Source organism: Amblyraja radiata, chromosome 16 (genome assembly GCF_010909765.2).
Source record: "Amblyraja radiata isolate CabotCenter1 chromosome 16, sAmbRad1.1.pri, whole genome shotgun sequence".
NCBI lineage: Eukaryota > Metazoa > Chordata > Chondrichthyes > Rajiformes > Rajidae > Amblyraja > Amblyraja radiata.
Genome location: NC_045971.1, coordinates 736169 through 753913, shown reverse-complemented (window position 1 = coordinate 753913; position 17745 = coordinate 736169). Strand labels below are relative to the sequence as shown.

Genomic DNA, 17745 nt, shown 5'->3' with positions numbered 1-17745 from the left:
GTACCCGTACACTAGCACCCACTACACTAGCACCCACTACACTAGCACCCACTACACTAGTACCCATACACTAGTACCCGTACACTAGTACCCGTACACTAGTACCCGTACACTAGCACCCACTACACTAGCACCCGTACACTAGCACCCACTACACTAGTACCCGTACACTACTACCCGTACACTAGTACCCGTACACTAGTACCCGTACACTAGTACCCGTACACTAGTACCCGTACACTAGCACCCGTACACTAGCACCCGTACACTAGCACCCGTACACTAGTACCCGTACACTAGCACCCGTACACTAGCACCCGTACACTAGCACCCGTACACTAGCACCCGTACACTAGCACCCGTACACTAGCACCCGTACACTAGTACCCGTACACTAGCACCCGTACACTAGCACCCGTACACTAGTACCCGTACACTAGCACCCGTACACTAGCACCCGTACACTAGCACCCGTACACTAGCACCCGTACACTAGCACCCACTACACTAGCACCCACTACACTAGCACCCACTACACTAGCACCCACTACACTAGCACCCGTACACTAGCACCCGTACACTAGCACCCACTACACTAGCACCCACTACACTAGCACCCGTACACTAGTACCCACTACACTAGCACCCGTACACTAGCACCCGTACACTAGTACCCACTACATTAGCACCCGTACACTAGTACCCGTACACTAGCACCCGTACACTAGTACCCGTACACTAGTACCCACTACACTAGCACCCGTACACTAGCACCCGTACACTAGTACCCACTACACTAGCACCCGTACACTAGTACCCACTACACTATCACCCGTACACTAGCACCCGTACACTAGTACCCGTACACTAGTACCCGTACACTAGTACCGTACACTAGCACCCGTACACTAGCACCCGTACACTAGCACCCGTACACTAGCACCCGTACACTAGCACCCGTACACTAGCACCCGTACACTAGCACCCACTACACTAGCACCCACTACACTAGCACCCGTACACTAGTACCCACTACACTAGTACCCGTACACTAGCACCCGTACACTAGCACCCGTACACTAGCACCCGTACACTCGCACCCGTACACTAGTACCCGTACACTAGCACCCGTACACTAGCACCCGTACACTAGCACCCACTACACTAGCACCCACTACACTAGCACCCACTACACTAGCACCCGTACACTAGCACCCGTACACTAGCACCCGTACACTAGCACCCGTACACTAGCACCCGTACACTAGCACCCGTACACTAGCACCCGTACACTAGCACCCGTACACTAGCACCCACTACACTAGCACCCACTACACTAGCACCCGTACACTAGTACCCACTACACTAGCACCCGTACACTAGCACCCACTACACTAGCACCCGTACACTAGCACCCACTACACTAGCACCCGTACACTAGCACCCGTACACTAGCACCCGTACACTAGCACCCACTACACTAGCACCCGTACACTAGCACCCGTACACTAGTACACCCGCACACTGGCACCCGCACACTGGCACCCGCACACTGGCACCCGCACACTGGCACCCGCACACTGGCACCCGCACACTGGCACCGGCTACACTGGCACCGGCTACACTGGCACCGGCTACACTGGCACCGGCTACACTGGCACCGGCTACACTGGCACCGGCTACACTGGCACCGGCTACACTGGCACCGGCTACACTGGCACCGGCTACACTAGCACCGGGTACACTAGCACCCGTACACTAGCACCCGTACACTAGCACCCGTACACTAGCACCCGTACACTAGCACCCACTACACTAGCACCCACTACACTAGCACCCACTACACTAGCACCCACTACACTAGCACCCGCACACTAGCACCCGCACACTAGCACCCGCACACTAGCACCCGCACACTAGCACCCGCACACTCGCACCCGCACACTAGTACACCCGTACACTAGTACACCCGTACACTAGCACCCACTACACTAGCACCCGTACACTAGTACCCACTACACTAGTACCCGTACACTAGTACCCGTACACTAGTACCCGTACACTAGCACCCACTACACTAGCACCCGTACACTAGTACACCCGTACACTAGTACACCCGTACACTAGTACACCCGTACACTAGTACACCCACTACACTAGTACCCACTACACTAGCACCCGTACACTAGTACCCGTACACTAGTACACCCGTACACTAGTACACCCACTACACTAGCACCCGTACACTAGTACACCCGTACACTAGTACACCCGTACACTAGTACACCCATACACTAGCACCCACTACACTAGCACCCGTACACTAGTACACCCGTACACTAGTACCCACTACACTAGCACCCGTAAACTAGTACCCACTACACTAGCACCCACTACACTAGTACCCGTACACTAGCACCCATACACTAGTACACCCGTACACTAGTACACCCGTACACTAGCACCCACTACACTAGTACCCGTACACTAGTACCCGTACACTAGTACCCGTACACTAGCACCCGTACACTAGCACCCGTACACTAGCACCCGTACACTAGCACCCGTACACTAGCACCCACTACACTAGTACCCGTACACTAGTACCCACTACACTAGCACCCGTACACTAGCACCCACTACACTAGTACCCGTACACTAGTACCCGGACACTAGCACCCGGACACTAGCACCCGCACACTAGCACCCGCACACTAGCACCCGCACACTAGCACCCACTACACTAGCACCCGTACACTAGCACCCACTACACTAGCACCCGTACACTAATACCCGTACACTGGTACCCGTACACTGGCACCCGCACACTGGCACCCGCACACTGGCACCCGCACACTGGTACCCGCACACTAGCACCCGCACACTAGCACCCGCACACTAGCACCCGCACACTAGCACCCGCACACTAGCACCCGCACACTAGCACCCGCACACTAGCACCCACTACACTAGCACCCGTACACTAGCACCCACTACACTAGCACCCGTACACTAGCACCCACTACACTAGCACCCGTACACTAATACCCGTACACTGGCACCCGCACACTGGCACCCGCACACTGGCACCCGCACACTAGCACCCGTACACTAGCACCCACTACACTAGCACCCGTACACTAGCACTATCCTACGCAGAAGGGACGCTTTTACAGAGGCCAATTAACCGACAAACCTGTCGCCTTTGAAGAGCACCCGGAGAAACCCCACGCAGGTCACGGGGAGAAGGTAGAAACTCCGTAGAGACAGCACCCTTAGTCAGGATGGAAGCTGGGTCTCTGGCGCTGTGAGGCAGCAGCTCCACCCACTGTGCCACCGTGCTGCCCTGTTGAATGGATCATTCACGGGGGCAGGGGGGACTTTACTCTATACATGTCATGCCGGTCCTGTGAGTCACTGTAGCTGCAACTGGTGAATTGGGGAATGATGGTGAATCACTGCGTCGGCCAGTGCAGTCCATAGAAAAGATGGAAACAGGCCAATGATTGTTCTGAGAGTTTCATGTATCTCATGGGCTGATCTCATTGTTCATTTAATCTTTTCTTTCTCAGCATTGTTTATATTTTAATTAATGACTACCTGCTTCTTGACTGCGACTGAAGGTGTGACCTGACTGCTACCTGTGTGTGCTGTTACAGTTTCACAAAGCTCCTCTGCCCTCAGCATGGAGAATCGTGCTCTGGGCATGCCACGAGTGCCAAGCATACGCGCACTCATTCCAAGCCCGAGTCTCATGTTCAGGGACGTTCTAGCACAGCAAAGTTCCACATGATGGGCTCCTCTCTCAGCCCAGCAACAGAGATCTCACAGTGTGTTTCTCATCTGTTTGACTTCACTGCTCGGGCTCCAGCACCCTCTGCGAGATGGTGCGTTACACGATGGAAACCTTGGTAACAGTCCGACTCCTAATCATATCCTTAAAGGTGGTGTCTGTCACCGACACTGTGATTCCACAACCTAACCTTTCCCAGAGAGGCGGAGAGACAGGACAGTTTGAGTGAGGCATCATCGCCTTAACCTTGTAGGAAGGAACTGCAGATGCTGGTTTAAACCGAAGATAGACACGAAATGCTGGAGTAACTCAACGGGTCAGGGAGCATCTCCGGAAAGCAGGAATGGGTGACGTTTTTGGTCGAGACCCTTCTTCAGACTGAGTCGGGGGAGGGGGATATACAGAGATAAGGAAGTGTAAGGTGAGAGAACCCCTTGTTTCTCTCCAGAGATGCTGCATATCCCGCTGAGTTACTCCAGCTTTTGTGTCTATCATTGCCTTAACCCTTGGGTTCCAGAGTGATGCTGCTGTACCTGGATGTTGGGAGCAGCGCTCGCTCCAGTGATGGAGTCAAGACGGTCGGGGTCTGGACACGAGTCATCGTGTCAGCGGGGAAGTTCACATATGTAATTCATAATTAACACATGTTTCTATACAGCTGCCACTATTGTGCTGATCACCTTTACCATATTCATCTAGTTCTAGTTCACTGATAGTCTTCAGTTAATGAGTGAACAAGGTGTCAATACTACACTAGCATCTGCAGTCCCCACTTCAAGTAACTCAAGGTGACATGTGCCACATTCTATCCACCTTTGTGCCTGTGCAGGAGGTTTTTATGGCGTATCCACCTATCCCTTTGACAAGGACAATCTATCAGTCTGGGAAATGTAATTAGACTCCCAGTGTCTGCAGGCGTTTGGGAGATCAAACTCTACATTTGCTTCAATCTCATGGCAGTGACAGGCCTGTGTCACACAGACTGGAACTGAGGGACCCAACACGATGGTGTGAAGGGTATAAGCTGCATCAGTACTGGCCCTACTTGGATCATAGAACTGTATGTACAGTACAGTACAGTACAGTAGGCCCCTATATCTGGAGAAGGGTGTGTGTGGTGTTGGAGAGGGTCCAGAGGAGGTTTACGAGAATGATCCCAGGAATAATTGGATTCACATATGATGAGTGTTTGACGGAACTGGGCCTGTACTTGCTGGAGTTTAGAAGAATTAGGGGGGACCTCATTGAATCTTACCGATTAGTGAAAGGCTTGGATAGAGTGGATGTGGAGAGGATGTTTCCACTAGTGGGAGAGTCTAGGACCAGAGGCCATTGTCTCAGAATAAAAGGACGTACCTTTAGAAAGGAGATGAGGAGGCCATTCTTTACCCAGAGGGTGGTGAATGTGGAACTCATGCACAGACGGTTGTGGAGGCCAAGTCAGTGGATATTTTTAAGACAGAGATTGACAGATTCTTGATTAGTGCAGGTGTCAGGAGCTGTGGGGTCACCCTGCCCCCTCACCCTGCCCCCTCACCCTGCCCACACACCCTGCCCCCTCATCCTGCCCCCTCACCCTGCCCCCTCACCCTGCCCCCTCACCCTGCCCCCTCACCCTGCCCCCTCACCCTGCCCACTCACCCTGCCCACACACCCTGCCCCCTCACCCTGCCCACACACCCTGCCCCCTCACCCTGCCCACACACCCTGCCCACACACCCTGCCCACACACCCTGCCCACACACCCTGCCCCCTCACCCTGCCCACACACCCTGCCCCCTCACCCTGCCCACACACCCTGCCCACACACCCTGCCCACACACCCTGCCCCCTCACCCTGCCCACACACCCTGCCCCCTCACCCTGCCCACACACCCTGCCCCCTCACCCTGCCCACACACCCTGCCCACACACCCTGCCCACACACCCTGCCCCCTCACCCTGCCCCCTCACCCTGCCCACACACCCTGCCCCCTCACCCTGCCCACACACCCTGCCCACACACCCTGCCCCCTCACCCTGCCCACACACCCTGCCCCCTCACCCTGCCCACACACCCTGCCCCCTCACCCTGCCCACACACCCTGCCCACACACCCTGCCCCCTCACCCTGCCCCCTCACCCTGCCCCCTCACCCTGCCCCCTCACCCTGCCCCCACACCCTGCCCACACACCCAGCCCACACACCCAGCCCACACACCCTGCCCCCTCACCCTGCCCACACACCCTGCCCCCTCACCCTGCCCCCTCACCCTGCCCACACACCCTGCCCACACACCCTGCCCCCTCACCCTGCCCACACACCCTGCCCCCTCACCCTGCCCCCTCACCCTGCCCACACACCCTGCCCACACACCCTGCCCCCTCACCCTGCCCCCTCACCCTGCCCCCTCACCCTGCCCCCTCACCCTGCCCCCTCACCCTGCCCACACACTCTGCCCACACACCCTGCCCACACACCGCCACGCACACTGACCTTTCACTGACCATGCACTGTCACCATGACAAATCCCAACGTCATGGTTGACCTGTTCCCTGCTTGCATGTTTCTTGTCCATGGTTGTTTCGGAAACACGCCCCTCACCCCTCCTTGCACCCAGAGAGCAACAGAGGCTGATACAGTGGGTGGTGAAAGAGTTAATGTAGCAATGGCTGGCGTACAGAAGCACATATGGTGGTGCCCACAACTTAGCAAAGGTGACAAATGATGGTAGATGTGGAATACTGTGGGTGAATTTCACGTACTGAAGCCTATGCCCCCTTGTTATGCTGAATGCCTCTCATGCACGCTAACTTTCTTTGTAGTTCTGTTCCTTCCAGCGTGCAGAGTGAGGGAGAAGGATTAAATATGCTTGAAAGACTGGTGTTCTGGTCGAGGGAATTTCATTTTTCTGCCATGGTTTTGACCCCACTGTAGCTTTCAATAAAACTGCTGGTTGTGGATAATTGAATAACAAACGCTCAGTGGATTCCTAGAAAGCGTTGCTGTTTCTTGGTACAATTAGATAATGCACACGTGGGTGTGGGAGGAGGCAACACTACCGTAATTCCAACTTATAACCCTCAGCAGATACAGCACATTCCATGATTTAATGTGCACAGGCAGAGCTGCTGTGACTGTTATAAATGAGCATCAGTCACATCACAGACTGTAACATTATTATTTAAAGGGAGCCCGATGTAATGTGAGGACAATTATAATGTCCTGGTTACTGTCTGTGCAGAATGATGGGTTAATGTGTGTGTGCAGTGACTAGTCATACACCCAGGCTGCCGGTGACTGGTCACTGTATAGGCAGGGCTCCTGCAAACTACTGCTCCATGCAGGGGCGGAAAACCCGGGGGGGGGGGGGGGGGGGGGGGGGGGGGGGTGGGGGCAGAGGGGACACGTCCCCCCCCCCATGTTTTGATAGTGAGTTCCGCTCTTGGCTCCATGTACCATTCCTCTCACCTCGCCAGCATCCTCAGCTTTCACCTCTCTACATATAGTGGTTTATTATTGTCACATGTACTTTGTTTGTGTGCGATCCAATCAAATCATACCGTACATGATCACAATCACAATGAGTGGAATTATCGGCTGTGAGCAAGGACACAGTGCGATGTGGATCCGTTACAGATATGGCCAGGGAAATGGCAGATGGAGTTTCATCACAGCAAGTTTGAGGTGTTGCACTTTGGGAGGTCGAGTGTAAGGAAAAGTACAGTATATTGTTAATGGGAAAAGGGGAAGTACAACGAGATCTGGGGGTCCTTGATCATCAGTCACTGAAAGTAAGCAGGCAGTGAAGAAAGCTAATGGCATGTTGGCCTTCATAACAAGAGGAGTTGAGTATAGGAGCAAAGAGGTCCTTCTGCAGTTGTACAGGGCCCTAGTGAAACCACACCTGGAGTATTGTGTGCAGTTTTGGTCTCCGAGTTTGCAGAAGGACATTCTTGCTATTGAGGGAGCTCAGCGTAGGTTCACAAGGTTAATTCCTGGCATGGCGGAACTGTCATATGCTGAGAGAATGGAGTGGCTGGGCTTGTACACTCTGGAATTTAGAAGAATGAGAGGGGACCTTATTGAAACATAAGATTATTATGGGTTTGGACACGCTAGAGGCAGGAAACATGTTCCCGATATTGAGGGAGTCCAGAACCAGGGGCCACAGCTTAAGAATAAGGTGTAAGCCATTTAGAACGGAGATGAGGAAATACTTTTTCACACAGTCGTGAGTCTCAGGAATTCTCTGCCTCAGAGGGCGGTGGAGGCCGGTTCTCTGAATACTTTCAAGAGAGAGTTAGTTAGGGCTCTTAAAGATAGCGGAGTCAGGGGATATGGGAGAAGGCAGGAACGGGGTACTGATTGTGGATGATCACATTGAATTGCGGTGCTGGCCCGAAGGGCCGAATGGCCTACTCCTGCACCTATTATCTATTGTCTATTGCCCTCAAAATTATTCAGGAGAGTTTTCTTAAGCAGAATGTGGAGGCCCCCACACGTGAGGGGGCAACGCTGGATCTAGTATTGGGGAATTGGGAAGGGCAAGTTTATGAAGTGTGTGTGGAGGAGCCTTTTGGATGAAGTGACCACAGTTCGATTAGGTTTAAGATAGTTATGGATGGGGACGGAGAGGGTCCACGTGTTAAAATGATCAACTGGGGTAAGGCCAACTTTGAGGGTATGAGAGAAGTATCGCTCAAGTTGACTGGAGCAGGTTATTTAAGGGGAAAGGAACATAGGCCAAATGGGATGTTTTTAAAAGTGCACTGAAGAAAGCTGAGGATGTGTACGTCCCCGTTAGAGTGAAGGGCAAAGCAGGCAAACGTAAGGAAGCTTGGCTGACGACGGAAATTGAGGCATTGGGCAAAAACAAGAAGGATGCATGGGACAGGTATAGGCAGCTGGGATCAAGTGCATCCCTGGAGGAGTTTCGGGAACTAAGGAGTAAACTGAAAAAGGAGATCAGAAGGGCAAAAAGGGGCTAGGAGATAGCTCTGGCAGGTAGCATTAAGGACAATCCCAAAAGATTTCATAAATACATAAGGGGGAAATGGGTAACTAGAGAGAGAGTGGGACCTCTCAGGAATCAAAGCGGTCACATCTATGTGGAGCCACAGGAGATGGGCAAGGTCCTCAATGAGTATTTCTCCTTTGTATTTACCGAGGAGAAAGACAGTAGGACGGAGGAAATTGGAGCGGTCACTGGAAGTGTCATGAGAGGGGTCAGGGTTACAGTCGAGGAAGTACTGAAGGTACTGTCGTGTTTGAAGGTGGATAAATCTCCAGGGCCTGATCAGATTTTGTCCGAGGACATTGAGGGAAACTAGAGAGGAAATTGCAGGAGCCCTGGTTGAAATTTATGATTCGTCCTTAAATACAGGAGAGGTGCCAGAGGACTGGAGGGCGGCAAATGTTGTGCCTCTTTTCAAGAAGGGCTGCAGGGAAAATGCTGGGAACTATAGGCCGGTGAGCTTAACATCTATAGTTGGAAAGTTACTGGAGAGTATTCTGAGGGATAGGATGATCAGGCATTTGGATGGTCAAGGGCTGATGAGGGACAGTCAGCATGGTTTTGTACGTGGGAGGTCGTGTCTCACAAATCTGATTGATTTTTTTGAAGACGTGATCAAAAAGGTTGATGAGGGCAGAGCTGTAGATGTTGTGGACATGGACTTCAGTAACGTGTTCGACAAGGTGCTGCATGGTAGGCTGCTCTGGAAGGTTAGATCTCATGGGATCCAAGGAGAGATAGCTGAATGGATAGCAAATTGTCTCCATGGAAGGAAGCAGAGGGTGATGGTGGAAGGTTGCTTCTCAGAATGGTGGCCTGTGACTAGTGGTGTGCTACAGGGTTTGGTGCTGGGCCCGTTACTGTTTGTCATCTACATCAATGATTTGGATGAGAATCTTTTAGAGCAAGATGAGCAAGTTTGCTGATGATACAAATGTTAGTGGTTTTGCAGATAGTGAAGATGGTTGTGAACGATTGCAGCAGGATCTGGATCGATTGGCCAGGTGGGCGGAGGAATGGTTGATGGAATTTAATACAGAGAAGTGTGAGGTGTTGCATTTTGGGATGTCGAACAAGGGCAGGACCTACACAGTAAATGGTCGGCCTCTGGGTAGTGTTGTAGAGCAGAGGGATCTAGGAGTACAGGTGCATGATTCCATGAAGGTCGAGTTGCAGGTAGATAAGGTGGTCAAAAAGGCATTTGGCACTTTGGCCTTCATCAGTCAGAGTATTGAGTATAGAAGTTGGGAGGTCATGTTGCAGTTGTATAAGATGTTGGTGAGACCGCATTTAGAATATTGTGTTTAGTTCTGGGCACCATGTTATAGGAAAGATATTGTCAAGCTTGAAAGGGTTCAGAAAAGATTTATGAGGATTTTGCCAGGACTTGAGGGTGTGAGCTATAGGGAGAGGTTAAGTAGGCTGGGTCTCTATTCCATGGAGCGCAGGAGGATGAGGGGAGATCTTATAGAGGTGTATAAAATCATGAGAGGAATAGATCGGGTCTCTTGCCCAGAGTAGGAGAATCCAGGATCAGAGGACATAACTTCAAGATAAGGGGGAAAAGATTTAATAGGAATCCGTGGGGTAACTTTTTCACACAGAGGGTTGTGGGTGTATGGAACAAGCTGCCAGAGGTGGTAGTTGTGGCTGGCACTATCCCATCGTTTAAGAAACAGTTGGACAGGTACATGGCTAGGACAGGTTTGGAGGGTTATGGACCAAGCACAGGCAGGTGGGACTAGGGTAGCTGGGACATTGTTGGCCGGTGTGGGCAAGTTGGGCCGAAGGGCCTGTTTCCATACTGTATCACTCTATGACACGATGCATAACCCATTATTTATGGTATATCTCCCTTATTCCAATTTACCTTTCGATATTTGTGGTTCTGATGGACACGTTTTGTACCGAGCTTGATAATTTACCCTTGACTCTGCTGTTGATATTTTTTAATGGTCCTTGACTTCCCTGAAAGAGTCATAGAGTTATGTTGCATGGAAACAGGTCCTTTGGCCCAACTTGGCCTTGCCAACCAAGGTGCTGGACAGTTCAGCAGGTCAGGCAGCATCTAGGGAGGAAATGGACAGATGATGTTTGGACAGGAACATGCAACGTTTCGGGCATCACAGTGCCTTCATGAGTTGGTCCCATTTGCCCACATTTGGTCAATAACCCTCCAAACCTCTCTTATCCATGAACCTGTCCAAATGTTTTCAAAATGTTGTAATTGTACCCACCTCCTCTAGCAGCTCGTTCCTTACGCCCACTACCCCCTGTGTGGTAAAGTTGCCCCCAGATTCCTATTAGATCTTTCTCCTCTCACCTTAAACCTGTTCCCCTATTTTGAGGCAACCCATTAATCGTATATTGCCTTTTCCCATTTTGTTATTATCCAGAAATGTAGAGTTTGCTGTTTTTGAAGTAGTTTCCACTTACCTTTTAGCCTCCACCTTGGTGTTTCATTATGGAATCATCCTGCTTTTACACTGTATTTAATTTCAATGTTTTTATTGTTATTTTAATTATGTTCCATTGGTGTATTTCATTCAGGATTCATTCTCCAATTTGTCTTACCTATGTCTTGATTATTGTGACTGGTGTTGCTTAACTCTTGCCTTAAACTTATTTATCTTTTCACATTTACGCTCCTTGGGAAAGCAGCCAACATAAGGAAAGACCGCTCATATCCTGGTCACTCACTCTTCTCCCCTCTGCTATTAGGCAGTAGATGCAAAACCTTGAAAGCCAATACCTCCAGACTTGGGAACAGCTTCTTGCTTCTGTTAACAGACGACCAAACTGACCTTCATATGCTGGTGATGAATTCCTGATCCTCCAGCCAACCTTACTGCAATCCTTGCACTTTTATCTGCACTTTCTCTGTAGCTGTAACAGTGTATTCTGCACTCTGTTTCCTTTCTCATTTTGAACCCCCCTTGTTGTACTTATCTATGTAGAAACAAAGAACAGCAGATGCTAGTTTATACCAGTATCTGGAACACCAGTGTTGAAGCAAGTTTGATATTGACATTTGACACAGTGGGCCGAAGGGCCTGTTCTTGTGCTATACAATTCTGGATTCTATTTCACAGAATGAGGCCTTCACTATGAATGGAACTGTATAAAGCAAAAATAGACAAAGTGCTGGAGTAACTCAGTGGGTCAGGCAGCATCTGTGGAAAACATGGCTAGGTGACGTTTCACAGAGTGCTGGAGTAACTCAGTGGGTCAGGCAGCATATCCGGAGGAATACAATGGGTGACATTTTGGGTTGGGACCTTTCTTCAGACCCTAGTTTTAGAGATACAATGTGTTCACACCGACCAGCGATCACCCATACACTAGCACTATCCTACACACTAGGGACAATTTGCAGAGGCCAATTAACCTACAAATCTGCACGTCTTTGGAATGTGGGAGGAAACCGTAGCACCTGGAGAAAATCCACATGGTCACAGGGAGAACATGCAAACTCCACACAGACAGCGCCTGTAGCAAGGATCGAAGTAAGGCAGCAACTCTACCGCTGCACCACTGTGCTTTCCAACCTTCACCAACCCCCTGGGGGATCTATAGAAAGTCACACAAAATCTAATAACCACAGTTTTTTCCCCAAATCTTCGTGATTGATACATACTTAAAGCTCCAATATAATAGTCCAACGTGACTTCCTTTTCATAAATCCGTGTGGAGTCTCCACTGTCAGACCAGTGCTATCTCCTGGCGAGCCGAAGGGACCTGTCGTCTGCATCCTCGTCAGCCAGGTCTTCACCCAGAGGGTGGTGACTCTCTAGCCTGGAGGGTGATGGGGTTCAGTCCTCTGGCTGAGACTGGCTGATGTTTAGATAGTGAAGGAGCTGGAGATGACGGGCTTGTTGCAGGGAGGTGGTGGTGAGGGAAAGACATGAACCCAAACAACAGAGCTGGCACAAGTGACTGAATGACTAACGTCTGGGTCATTTTTTTTTTAAATTTCATGTCTACAATCTGTCCTGAGGCTGTGGCTTGATGCCAAGTCATTATGTTTATGGTTGACAGCATTCAGTCACTTTACTGCCATTATATAGATCAGCGACTTGTACCCATTAAGTTACAGCACTCCCTTTACATGGAGTTGCTGCCAAGTGGTGTTTACTTGCCGAGAACGAGTGAAGTGGTGTGAGGTGGCCGAGTCTCGCTGCAAAGTATCAAGGTCTGCGAACAAAGTGCTGCAGTGACATCCAGATGTATGAGGTATTCTCCTTCACTTTGTGAAATCCCGTGAATCTCGGTCTTGTTAAATATCTGTGGGGCTGACTAGTTTAGCTGCTCTGCTGAATAACTGATAGCTCTTTGCCTCAGTGTTAAACAAACCAGCAGGTCAACATTCTGCTGGCAGTCAGTAAAAGATATCGGCAGAAACAGCGCACGGCTGGAACACAGCTTTGGCTGACTTTGTTGAAGATTATCAACAAAATGGAAAATTTCAATCCTGATATTATTTCTGGATGAAGCTCAAAAAAACATGGGTTCCAGTAATTCTTAAAGGGGTCAGTCTTTTAATTGGTGAAGCTTCAAGGGAGTGTATTTACTGCGTCTTCACCTCTAAGGCATTCGCCAGGTGTCTAAGGGCTGTCTCAGGCGGTCAGTGCTGGAAGCAGGCCTCGCCCTTTGTTCCCACAAGGTATGGGCAACGGTCTGCAGATCACTCCCTCTCTCTAGCCACAAGTCACCAGCTTCTACCCTGCACTAGCTGCAGGAGATTGCCTGGAACCCTGGGTCAGCTGCTACCAGGAGCAGATCAGCCATTGAAGCTCAATGAGATGCCGTGACATTGAGTTGGCCGTGGCTCCACTCCCTGGGCACCAGGTGACTGCAGGTTGCCAGGGGGGAAAGGTGCCTGGGGTGGGGCTGGGAGATTGGGAATACCCTCCTTCACTCCCTCCTCCATTAGTGAGCAGAGTGACAGAGAAAGCCAGGATATTCTTTAAGTTGCAACCTTGGGATTGTCAACAAGTCCAAAACAACAAAGTACAGCTACAAATAGAAGCAGACAGAGTTGAACTGCAGTCTGGAGCTATAAATGTACAAGTGTGCTGTTGTAATCTAGATGGACCCAGCAAGGAATGAAAGTCACTTTTTAAGGTCTTGGATCATCCCACCATGTTTTGCAGAAAGTTAAGTCATATAAATATCACTGTTGAAACTTTGGAAGCAAGGCAGCCTGTCTGTGACCACAGTTTCCCAGGATGTAACTAGTAGAGTGGATAAGGGAGAACCAGTGGATGTGTTATATCTGGACTTTCTGAAGGCTTTCGACAAGGTCCCACATAAGAGATTATACAAACTTAAAGCACACGGTATTGGGGGTTCAGTATTGATGTGGATAGAGAACTGGCTGGCAGACAGGAAGCAAGAGTAGGAGTAAACGGGTCCTTTTCACAATGGCAGGCAGTGACTAGTGGGGTACCGCAAGGCTCAGTGCTGGGACCCCAGCTATTTACAATATATATTAATGATTTGGACGAGGGAATTGAATGCAACATCTCCAAGTTTGCGGATGACACGAAGCTGGGGGGCAGTATTAGCTGTGAGGAGGATGCTAGGAGGCTGCAAGGTGACTTGGATAGGCTGGGTGAGTGGGCAAATGCATGGCAGATGCAGTACAATGTGGATAAATGTGAGGTTATCCACTTTGGTGGCAAAAACAGGAAAGTAGACTATTATCTGAATGGTGGCCGATTAGGAAAAGGGGAGATGCAACGAGACCTGGGTGTCATGGTACACCAGTCATTAAAAGTAGGCATGCAGGTGCAGCAGGCATTGAAGAAAGCGAATGGTATGTTAACATTCATAGCAAAAGGATTTGAGTATAGGAGCAGGGAGGTTCTACTGCAGTTGTACAGGGTCTTGGTGAGACCACACCTGGAGTATTGCGTACAGTTTTGGTCTCCTAATCTGAGGAAAGACATTCTTGCCATAGATGGAGTATAGAGAAGGTTCACCAGACAGATTCCTGGGATGTCAGGACTTTCATATGAAGAAAGACTGGATAGACTCGGCTTGTACTCGCTAGAATTTAGAAGATTGAGGGGGGATCTTATAGAAACTTACAAAATTCATAAGGGGTTGGACAGGCTAGATGCAGGAAGATTGTTCCCGATGTTGGGGAAGTCCAGGACAAGGGGTCACAGTTTAAGGATAAGGGGGAAATCTTTTAGGACCGAGATGAGGAAAACATTTTTCACACAGAGAGTGGTGAATCTGTGGAATTCTCTCCCACAGAAGGTAGTTGAGGCCAGTTCATTGGCTATATTTAAGAGGGAGTTAGATGTGGCCCTTGTGGCTAAAGAGATCAGGGGGTATGGAGAGAAGGCAGGGATGGGATACTGAGTTGGATGATCAACCATGATCATATTGAATGGCGGTGCAGGCTCGAAGGGCCGAATGGCCTACTCCTGCACCTATTGTCTATGTTTCTATAATCTGTTTTGGTGATGTCATTTCAGGGGGAATGTGGTTTGTTCAGAACTATCACATTCACTTCAGTATAGTGCTACAGCAGGTATTACCCACTCCTGAGAGAAGACAGGCTCTCCTCCGCTCAACATCTCCTTCAGAAGACAACAGATAGGCACAAAGTGCTGGAGTAACTCAGTGCTATAGGCAACTTCTCTGGAGAGAAGGAATGGGTGACGTTTCAGGTCGAGACCGTTCTTCAGAATAAGGAATAAGTTACTTTGGAAGTGACAGAGGCCAACGTTTTCAGAAATTACATTTCTTGTATGGATTGAAGAAAGGGTGAGAAGGTGATCAGATTAGCAGTTAGTAGGAGACCATCTCACTGGGCCTAATCACATGATTCCTCTTTTTATGTACAAATTCAAAAAGGTTTTGTACAAATTGTTGCACAAATTTTGCACAAATGGTTTAAATTTCGTTAAAGAAAATGCTGCTTTATTTTAGCAGCAATATTAAACTGCAACACCTTGGACCAAATCAGTTGAATTTGGTATATTTTTAATCTCCTTAAACATGCTATAAATGTGCGATAAGGAGACACTTCTGGACATTTGATTATACTTAGACAGTGGCTAGGTGCTGATTTTGAGAACAGAATGTAAAGTGTAGTGCTGCCACAGTGGGGAGGATGCATTGGCAACAGTGTCATGGGTCTGTCCCCCAGCATCAACACATTTAAGTGACCCTGACTGTGGTTTCAAGGTCTTTACCATTAGTCAGACCTTTGATTCTCTGAATTTAAAATTGGGAGCAGTAAATCAGTAAATTGGCAAAATGTAGACGCCATTCGGCCCGAGTCTCTGATTAGAAAATAGAACAGAATACTTATTGTCACGTGACAAGTCACAGCGACATTCTTTGCTTGCACACCTTGCCAAGGTACACACACAGTCGCCCATAAAGGATGCTTGCAAAGTCTCTGATCCCCCCCCCCCCTTTGTGCCCCCCTCCTTCACGGCAGTCGCCCATTGTCCATTGTTCAACCCCCGCCCCCTCATGACCCCCCCCCCCCCCCCCCCCATGCCGGGGCCCAGTTGCTCTTCTCCCTCCCTCACAGAGGCCCCCCCCCCCCCCATGCCATCTCCCCGCTTTGTTCCTTCCCTAAGAGCTAACCAGCCAGTCACAGTCCCGGGCTCCCACCTACAGACTTGCTCACTTTTCCTGTCCAAGAATATGTCCAAACCACTTTTGAAAGTTACTAATAACATCAGAGGAAAGTGAAAAAAAACGTTAAAACTATTGGCCTAGGTCTAAATACAAGAAGAATTTGCAGAAAAAATGTTTGAATAAATAATAATAACAGACGATTCCAGATACCTGACCTTTGGAAGAAACTAGAATAGACAATAGAGGGGATACACACACAAAGAGAAAGGATCTTAGCTCTGGGATGGAGCAACGAAACAACAATGGCAGGACATTCTCACCTGAGCATTTAAAGTCTCCAGTCTTTGCCTTAGTCCAGTAAAGTATAACCCATGGAATCAAGCTACATGTCTCTTGGGCTAGGCTGGAAGAGCACTGTTGATCTTCATATAATTGGAACAATCCAAATTAATGTCATAGTCTGACTGATATTCATACAAAGCATTTAAGGTAGTCTTCTTGATCAGTCTGTTGAAATACTAACAAGCGAAAAGGCCATGTTAGATTTAACATTGTGCAATGAGATAAAGTCAGTTTATACTTGGCACCAATGGATTTACTGGAGATAAGTGATCTCAATAGTTTAGCATCTTGTATTGTGTTTGGGAGTCACTTTGTTATCAGAAACTAGAATCTTAATTCCAAACAAAGCAGCTGCAAGATATGAAGGCAATTCGGTGAGGAACTGGATTAAAAGTTATGTCCCTCTGTCCCTCAGTGATCAAAGTTGGGGATTAAACGTTCCTGGATACTTATCTTTATGAAGAGAAAGGCAAAATGGAAAAGCAGGAGAGAAGATGTTGATAAGAACAGGATAAAGGCAATAGAGAGAAGGAATCAAACGAAGCAGTTTGTGTGGATCAAAGGGTAGTGCGAGCTGTCAATGGGCCCCAGATAGTATCGTAATGTCGGACAGGGGATAAGTCAGGAAATGGGAAGTGCATGGAATAAGGGAATAATAAAATTCCGGATTCTTGAATCTCCATATAGAGTCGTAGAATCATACAACATGAAAACAGGCCATTTGGCCCATCAAATCTATGCTAACCACCAAGCACCCACTTATGCTAACCCTATTTAATGTCCCCACATTCCCATTACCACCCTGCCACTGCCCACAGTAGTCCTCTCACCCACACATAGGATCAATTCACAGTGACCACTTATCCGATCAACTAGAACAACAACGAACATAGGGTGGCACAGTGGTAGAGTTGTTGTACGGTGGCACAGTGGTAGAGTTGTTGTACGGTGGCACAGTGGTAGAGTTGTTGTACGGTGGCACAGTGGTAGAGTTGCCCACGGTGG

At 49.3% G+C, this 17745-nt stretch overlaps 1 protein-coding gene across 3 annotated transcripts in view; it reads left to right on the top strand.

The window, feature by feature from the left end:
* grb7 (growth factor receptor bound protein 7) overlaps positions 1–17745 on the top strand; it is a 79456-nt gene that overhangs the window by 9034 nt on the left and 52677 nt on the right. For 2 of the 3 annotated variants that reach the window (XM_033034832.1, XM_033034831.1), the window contains exon 1: positions 12906–13023. The exons of the other annotated variant lie outside the window; for it this stretch is intronic. In XM_033034832.1, the coding sequence (XP_032890723.1) occupies positions 13015–13023 (9 nt within the window). In that variant the 5' untranslated portion in view covers positions 12906–13014. Of the gene's footprint in view, positions 1–12905; positions 13024–17745 lie in introns of those variants that run through there. 3 annotated transcript variants of the gene reach the window in all.